The sequence below is a fragment of the Bison bison genome, unplaced genomic scaffold, assembly GCF_000754665.1.
Source record: "Bison bison bison isolate TAMUID 2011002044 unplaced genomic scaffold, Bison_UMD1.0 scf7180017864223, whole genome shotgun sequence".
Lineage (NCBI taxonomy): Eukaryota > Metazoa > Chordata > Mammalia > Artiodactyla > Bovidae > Bison > Bison bison.
This window is the reverse complement of record NW_011494795.1, coordinates 1,269,094-1,277,886: the sequence shown is the minus strand read 5'-3', so window position 1 is coordinate 1,277,886 and position 8,793 is coordinate 1,269,094. Positions and strand designations below refer to the sequence as shown.

Genomic DNA, 8,793 nt, shown 5'->3' with positions numbered 1-8,793 from the left:
GTCAGTGGGCACTGCCGCTCCAGGACCCTGGCCCCGGGGACTGCCTGGCGAGGCAGGGAACCCCGGGGTGATGCTCTCTTGCTGCAGGAGGCTGAGCACCCTCCCCACCCCCCAGCAAAGCAAGGGCAGAACCCAGCTTCAGTCCAGGTTCCTTTTCTGTTCTTTGCCTTTTCTCCCTCTCATGGTAAGGATTTTTTTTTTCTCGAAATATACAAAAAAATCCAGAAAAAAAAAATATGTACTATCCAAATACCTCCTGCCCCCAGTTTAATGAATAGTGTTGTCATTCGGTCACAGTTTGCATCTTTCTTGTCTAAAGAATAAATGACAGGTTGCAGATCTAATGAATCCTTGAAAGGCCTCCCCATAGGCCCCACCCTCTGGTGCACAGGGTCCCCCTCACATTGGCGGGGCCCCCCATGATCCCCCTTCCTCTGGGTTTGGTAGGGGCGTCCGCACAGGCCCGGCACCCCAGCCAGAGTCCTGTGTGATCCTGTAGGAGCTGCTCGATTGAGCGGGTGGCAGGGATGGCAGGGGCCTGTCTCTACCCGCCTTCGGTGGCCACCTCCCCCCTGACCCCCTCCTCCTGCCATTCTCCGCTGCTGTTCCTTCTCTCCTTTCCCCTTCTGCTTCGTGGAGGGTGTGCAGGCCCACACCTGTGCTCTGCCACTGACACCGCACAGAGCCCCGTGGGGCTTCTGGGCACAGGGCCTTCGTTTCTTTGACTGTAGAGGATGGCCTTCATTCAGCCTTCATTCCCTGAGTTCCAAGGGGCAGATTCAAGCAGTTGGTAATTAGGGAAGGGAGGGACAGTCCAGAGCAGCCTTGGGGCAAGGCCCTGGTTCCCATCACACACCACAGTACCTTTAAGCTACCCTGCAGACACTGAAACCCCCTCCAGGTGGGAGAAGTTAATGATTAACCATAGTATGCTTCCCACAAGCACGCAGACCCCAGGCCATTGGACCTGAAGGTTGATGATGCTGAAGGCTGATGATGGTGGTGCTGACCTCACCACCAACCCATCAGCTTATCCATGAGCTTACCACACCCTCTTTGGACAATTACTGCAAAACTTGTCACTACGTTCCCCACGTGAGGACGCATGTATCTGAGGGCGTTTAGCCTGCTGTGGTCCCCCTTGCCTGGCAGAGCAGTAAAGCTACCCTTTTTAACTTCACCCGGAACTCTGTTGTCATTGCTCAGTTGCTAAGTTATGTCTGACTCTCTGCGACCCCTGGACTGCACCATGCCAGGATCCTCTGTCCTCCACTATTTCTCGGAGTTTGCTCAAGTTTATGTCCATTGAGTTGGACGTGAACCTCTCTAACCATCTTATCCTCTGCCACCCTCTTCTCCGTTTGCCTTCAGTCTTTCCCAGCATCAGGGTCTGTCTCCAAGATCCAGTGTGGCACTGGTGTACAGAGAAGCTGAGCTTTCAGCATCACCACTGACCGCCCCCCACCCCCCAACCCTGGGGCCGACGGGGCTGCTGCTCCCTGGAGCGTGACTCCTGGAGCCGCGTCAAGGCCACGTGGCCAGACCTACGGCAGCAAAACAGAGCAGCTGGATGAGGGCAGCTGGGGGAGTCACAGCGAGCAGCTCTGCCTGATGGAGCAGCCCCAACACCCAAGACCGAGCAGCGCCGCAAAAGGAGGACATAGCTTGTCTGACTTGGAAACTGGAGCGACCAGAAGACGGAGCCTGGGTGCCTCACAGCTGGAGCCAGGCCGTTCTGCTCGAGATGCCCAAGGGCACAGAAAGCGTGACAACTGGAATGGCAACATGGGTGACGGAGCACCTCTGAAAACAGGAGCAACTGCTGTGAGCAACTAGGCTCGTCTGGAACAAAGTGTGTCTTACAAACATGGAGAAGAGAGTGTGGGCTGCAAGGAAGTGACTGAAGGATAAATAGGAAGTCGGGAAGTGGAGCACGCGCCAAACTTTGGAAAACACCCAGGACAGGCAGTGGCGACAGGAAGAATGGAGAAACGTGATGCTTCCACCTGGGGCACCAACATCCAGGTCAAACACATGGGAAGTCAGGACGCCAGCTTTCTGAAGCCATTTGAAAACTGGCAACTTCATCTGGGTGCCTGAGCTGGGACTCCTGAGATAGCTGTGGCACCTCCAGATGCCTTCTGCTCTTCCCTGGTCAAGCCTGAGGGTCCACTCTCCCACTGAAGCATGTACTCTGTGACTCAAGAGTCCCAGAGTCACACTGGACCCAGACTGTGGGAATTTGGGTCCTGGCCCCACTACCATCTAGCATGAACAAGAGTCCACTGACTAACCTCTCTGTGCCTCGGTCTCCTAATCTGGAAAAGGCAGAAAGGAGAACTGACCTACTTATGTAGTTGTTGTGAGACCTGAACGAGGTAACATAGGCACAGAGTTATACCAGATTGCTCAGCACCCAGCAGGAACTCAACGAGTGTCACTGAAATCATTTACTTCTGGGCATTTACTATCCCAGACTGCCAATCTTCTCTCTCTTAAAAACAAACAAACAAAAAAATCAAAGCCCTTTCTGGTCAGTCTGAGTCCTTGACCTCCTCATTTCCTCTGTATCTCCCAGTGCTCTGCACAAAGTGAGTGTTTATTCAAAGTTACAGAAAATCACTGCCACCTACTTTCACTGACTCCCTGCGCTAAGATGGAAATGCGGTTCCGGGGAAGCCAAATGTCACACATGCTTCAGGTTAAAAGTAAGGTCCTAGGTCATGCTTCCCTGGTGGCTCAGTGGTAAAGAATCCGCCTGCCAATGCAGGAGACACAGGTTTGATCCCTGGGTTGGGAAGATCCCCTGGAGAAGGAAATGGCAACCCAGTCCAGTATTCTTGCCTGGGAAAGCCCATGGACAGAGGAGCCTGGTGGGCTCCCAGAGTCAGACACGACTTAGCGACTACACAACAATACAACAACAAAGCTTCTAACAGGTGGACAGGTATGCGATAAGGCAAGTATGTTAAGCTGTCAATAGTAGAATCTAGGTGGAAGATGAGTATGTGGGTGCTTACTGTATAAATCTTTCAATTTGACTATGTTTGACAATCCTCTTCATAAGTTGTTGGGGAAAAGTAAGAGTTTTACATAGGGAAAGGCGGTATGTCAGTTCCCATGGTGATTTTTTTTTAATAAAAAAATTTTTTATTTATTATTAGGCTGTGCTGGGTCTTAACTGCGGCACATGGGGTCTTTAGTTGCAGCATGTGGGATGTGGGAGCCTGGAGTCTTAGCCTTTGGGCCACCAGGGGAGTCCCCCATGGAGACATTTTTAATGTGAACCCAGTCTTCAAAGAGATTTCTTGGCTCACTGTACAAGTAACGTGAGGTCCGGCCCAGTCTGCATCTTGAGCTCAATGAATGATGATGCTGAACTTAGTTATTTGGAAATGACTAAGCGGTCATTTCCAAACAGACATAATTGAGCCTTCTGGGCAGCTAACAAACAGAAGACTCACCTGGGGGTGATGTTTGTAAACTCCCTCTGGAGTAGAAAATCCTGGTGCACATTACTTCCCAGCTAAAGATGACAGGAGGTAGCCATCCTTGGTTAGTCCCACCTCCTTGGCCAAGATGTGGTCTCAATTTCTCATAAGCCAGTTTCTGGCTGTGAGGTGATGGGGTAACACGTCTAGGGACATCGGGTCACTGGGTCAGAGGACTCTTGAATGGGAGGTTGAAGCATTGAGTTCCACAGTTCTAGGATTTCTTGGTTTTGTAGAAGTGAAGAGGTAGAGGCAACATCTCCCAAGCAAGTGACCTCCGATTCACCAAGAAATTCTGCATGATGAATTCCAGTTGGTGCCTCAGTCATTCTACTCAGAAGACTTGCTGGCCACCCTCAGAACCATCTGCCTTTCTGCACGGTTAATTAACAGATTCCTTCAGAGAAGTGGAGGTACCCAAGGGAAGGTGGGGGTGGAGAGAGTAGGCTGGGGTGTGGTAGAGGAAGGGAGAGAGTCCCAAAGGAGAGCCTGAAGCGTTTATTTCCCAATCGCCTTAGGACTGCTTCCTGCAAGGTTTTCTGATTTTTTTTTTTTTTTTTTTTTTACCCTGTCACACCCATCCCCTGGTCAGAGAAAACCCTTTGCTACTAAAGCGGCTCACTGCCTGCCTGACAATTGTGAGGGCTGCTGGGAGGCAATGTTAGGGTCAAAGCGGTGGAAAGAAACAGGACATGCAAGATAGTTGAGCCCTTCCTGAAGAGCTGGGTCCATCCTCTCCCACATTTGGCAGCTCAGAAAGTAACCCCCCGGCTGTCTGATCTGGGCGGTCAGCCTGGTTTCACTCTGGTTCCCAGTGGTGGGGCGACAGGTGGGCCCCTTGCCCGGCCACCCGTAGCATCTCAGCGCCAGCCCTGACCATCTGCCTGAGCTAATCCCAGGACAAGCAGCTTTGCTGTCATAACTGCCCACAGGAGAGGAGACGGGCTCGATCCTCTCCACCCTCCAGCCTCTTCCCAAGTCACTCCAGGGCAGATGCTGGTTGGGGTGTCATGTTGGGGCGGGGGGCCGGGGGCGGTGCGCCCGCGGGTGTGCAGCAAAGAGCACCAGCACAGCCCCTTCCCCACTCGGCACGCGTGGGACAAACGCAGTTGCTGCCTCAGCCGCCCCAACCTCTGCAGGAGGGACCGAGGCGCCCATCCGACCTCTCGGCCACCGCTGCACTCACCTGCGGGAGAGGGGCACCGCGCGGGCGGGGTCGCGGCGATTGCTCCTCTGCGGCTGGAGAGCGGCCCGGCCCTCCGGCGAGGCGGAGGAGACCGTGGGCAGGAAGCGGCTGCCAGACCCGCGCCCATTGGTCAGCTTTGCAGTGACGCAAAATACTGCAGGCGCGCTATTGGCTGCGGCCTACTGCGTCCTCAGCCGGCCTCTGGATCTCGTCGGGGTCGCGCGCCCGCCCACTTCCGGGGTCTGATTGAAGTGCTGCGAAGCAGCGGTAGTTCCGCGCTCTTCCCGCGATCCCGGGGCCGAGGCGGCCCCGCACATGGTCCACAGGCCCCCGGGACCTGGCCGATCGCCTCCTGAGGTTGCCGGCCGCCCCCAGGGTCTACCCATTGGAGCAGGCGGTGTGTTCTCAGGGCCGCAGGCGAGGAGCGGGGCAGGGTCGGGAGGCGCCTGGGTGCACAGCCCTGCAGGGACTGGAGGAGCGGGCTGCAGGGTAGTGGCGCGAGCCGGCTTGTGGGCGCTTGGAATCAGGCACCAAAACAGGTGTCTAGGTGGTTTCCACCTAATCGAAACGTCGTCTTGCCTACACATAAAGCTTTAACCTTCTTGGGGAAAATCCCAGGACAGGTGATTTTGTGAGTACAACATGGTGTGGTAGCAATAACAAGTCACCAATTTGTTCAGGTTCTGTGTTGCCAGTGTTTAACTACCCTCGAACACCTATTTCGAGGTAGCTTTATGTAGTAATGCCAACATGTGAGTGCTCGATGGGTGCAAGCCTCTGGTGTAGGTGCTGTACGTGGACCTTCTCAGTTCATCTCTCCAACAACCCAGAGAGGTAGGAGATGATGTTTTCCCCAAAGCTGGGCTGGAGAAAGAAAAATGAAAGCAAAAAAGATGTGATTGAGGAAAGGCCAGGCACAGCCAGACACAGAGGCTGAAGCAGTATCAGTTGGACTGTGCTTCTCTCCCTTTTTCTCTGGTTCTTGTTCCTTTCTGGGAACCCACAGGGGAAGCCCCACATGGATTGTCTCCAGAGGGAGAAAAAGCTGAAGCCTCTGGGTCACCCTGGATGGCTCTGCGGAATCGTGTGTGTTATGAGGGAATGGCATGTGTGGACTGACTGAGCCTGGAGAACTGGGGTGTTTTGGATAATATGTTTGTGTTCTCCCAGGATTCATAATTTGAAGGCGATGGCACCCCACTCCAGTACTCTTGCCTGGAAAATCCCATGGACGGAGGAGCCTGGTAGACCGCAGTCCATGGGGTCGCAAGGAATCAGACACGACTGAGCAACTTCACTTTCACTTTTCACTTTCATGCACTGGAGAAGGAAATGGCAACCCACTCCACTGTTTTTGCCTGGAGAATCCCAGGGACGGGGGAGCCTGGTGGGGTCGCACAGAGTCGGACACGACTGAAGTGACTTAGCAGCAGCAGCAGGATTCATAATTGAAACTCGGATCCCTTTAGAGATAGGACCTTTGAGAGGATTAAGTCATGAAGGTGGAGCCCTCATGAGGAGACTAGAAGACCTCACAGCCCTGCCTCTTGTAATGCTATAGCAAAGAGGGTGGCTGTCCTCAAGCCAGGGAGCAGGCTGTCCCCTGACGCCGTATCTACTAGTGCCTTGATCTTGGACTCTCAGCTTCCAGAATTGTGAGAAATATTTGTTGTTTAACTACCCAGTCTGTGGTATTTTTGTTGTAGCAGTCTGAGCTGAGACCCATAGCATAAGGGCCCAGCCAGACAGAGGGGGTGGTTCCTCAGAGGAGAATTGGAGTACTGTTAGCAGGAGCGTGAATGGCCACTGGTCTGCAGAAACATTAGTCTTAAAGTAGAAAGAACTAGATCCTGTTCTGCGCGTGACACTTTGTAGCTGTTTCCTCTCTCTGGCCTTGGGTTCTGCTTTAGAACAGGCCATTGACTTAGGAGCTCTCCAAGGTCCTTGCAGTGTTCTGTGCTGTGGAAGAGTTTGTGCCGTTTTTCCTGGATTCAGGGTCTGCCAAGTGGATCTTCCGGGGACCTGTGTTCCTCCCCAGCCCCACCCCCACTCCCCAGTCCTTCCAGCCTTTGCAGAGCTGACCTTTCAGTTACTGTCAGGAGGTCTGCATTTTTCTGTCCTCACCACAACTGATCATCCTCATTCTTGTTTCTGCTTTTTAAAATCTCAACTTTCATTTCCTGTTTCTTCTCCATCCTAGCTTTGCCACTTCTGTCCCCGGAGTTCAGATTCCAGGTCCATCGCTTGCTATGTGAGTCACTCAGCTCCTGTATCCTTATCTACAAAGTGGGAAAACATCATCATCTGTACCTTTGGGTGGTGCCGAGGATCAAGTGAGGAAGTGTGTATAGATCGCTTACAGCAGTGCCTGGCTCCCAGTGAGGACTCGTATATTTCTAGTGTTATTATCATCTCTGTGTAATTGGGCTGGTGAACTTCGCCATTAGTATCACTGCTTTGTGAGAGTTCCAGAAACACTTTAGACTAAACAACCCTGGATCCAGCACCCTTCCGGATGATTGGTAGAGAGTTCCTGTCAGGATGGTGGACATTACTGTGTATATTCTGCTGTTTGGGGCAGAGAGGCATGGCTGGACTGATGCCAGGATGGGCTGACTGGATGTCTCCAGCGGTTGCCCATCAACCATAGGAAAGAGCTGAGGTTCTTCCCGATGGCTTCCCCCACCTGGCTTCCCCTTCCGTGGTAGCCTCAGCTCCCCTGAACCTTTCAGCTTGAGCCTTGGCAGAGCTCCATATGCGGGCCCTCCCTTGCTCCATCAGACCCCTCGGCTTCCTGCACACAGACCCCGCTGTCCCACACGTCCTGTCCACCTTCCTTCTTCCACTGTCCATTCTCATGCCACCTTAAGTCTCAGATCAAAGGTCAGATCTTACCAAGGGAAAATAGACCTGAGTCTACACCCTCATACTTTGCACATTCTCCATTCTAGCCCCTCCTGTGTCATATGCCAATTGTTTGTCTTGCCATCTGTCTCCCTGACCACACCATGAGATCTCCGAGGGAGTGCCTCTCTTACTTATGTTGGAATTTCCAGGGCTTTATGATTGCTCAGCACACAACAGGTACTTGATTTTTATAAAGGAATGAATATCCCTCCCTCAGTCCCCCAGAAAGAAGGGTAAATTCATACATTGAGAAATGTTGGAAGAGCCTGAACGAAAGGGCAGAGATTAGCAGAACTGACTCACACACATTCACCCCATGGCTGCATTTCAGCCCCCCCATCAGCAATGTGTGGGGCTGTCTTCACCGACTCGTGACATGGTAGGCTGTCTACCGTGAGCTAAGCTGAGGTGCTTAGGTTGTTCTTAAACTGCAGTGGCATTTCTCTTTGTTAGCCACTGATGTTTCCTTTCTCTGTGGACATTATTTTTCACTAGGAGTAAACACTTACTCACAAGCAGAACACAGTCTTTTCACTTTAATTCTGCTTACAGTCGTTCCTCCCTCTGTAAAGCCAGTCAGTCATATGTTGGCCATGAAACCGGCGCTCCTGGGTCGGGACCCTGGGCAGCCTCGCTCCTCAGCTTGACGACCCCTTCTCACCACTCAGCCAGTGCTGGCTGGCCCCCGGGGCGGCCCACGCCATACAGCTCCTTCCTTTACTCTGCTGATGAAATGGATTTCAACACTTTCGTTTTTCACTTGATACTTAAGAGATAAAGCAGCTAAAAATGTAGGATTTCCCCCATCTATGGTAGAGAAAAACTTGCAGAAACACTGTGTAGAACGTGCAGCTCACGTGCATGTCCAGATTCACACAGCCAACGTCAGCCACCCCTGCCTTCACGTGAAGAGGGGATGTTTTGTATCTAAGAGAAAACCTACACAACCTCTAACAAACAGCGAGCTAAACCTGGAGCCAGCGACAGTCACTGTCAGCTGCCTGACCCCCACCCAGTCATGCAAAGTCATGTAAACACGGCCGAGTCAAATGTTCACGTGACAGACATTTTAGGAGTGCTCACTGTGTCCGGCCCTACTGGGGTTTCAGATTGGTCAAGAGACCTCTTCATCTGGATGAAAAGGTCCAATCGGGGAGAGAGAAATAGGTGAGAAGGCAGAAAAGGCTGTAACCTGTAGGGGTTTATTTG

The 8,793-nt window shown here is 52.6% G+C and overlaps 1 protein-coding gene across 1 annotated transcript in view; it reads right to left on the bottom strand.

The window, feature by feature from the left end:
• Positions 1 to 4,994, bottom strand: part of TECPR1 (tectonin beta-propeller repeat containing 1) — a 28,943-nt gene extending 23,949 nt beyond the window's left edge. Inside the window, exons 1-3 of the mRNA XM_010845776.1 lie at positions 4,911 to 4,994; positions 4,678 to 4,811; positions 1,718 to 1,772 (exon numbers count right to left, since the gene is read on the bottom strand). Of these exons, the coding sequence (XP_010844078.1) occupies positions 1,718 to 1,772; positions 4,678 to 4,811; positions 4,911 to 4,994 (273 nt within the window). The remainder of the gene's footprint in view (positions 1 to 1,717; positions 1,773 to 4,677; positions 4,812 to 4,910) is intronic.
• Between the last annotated feature and the right edge of the window lie 3,799 nt (positions 4,995 to 8,793).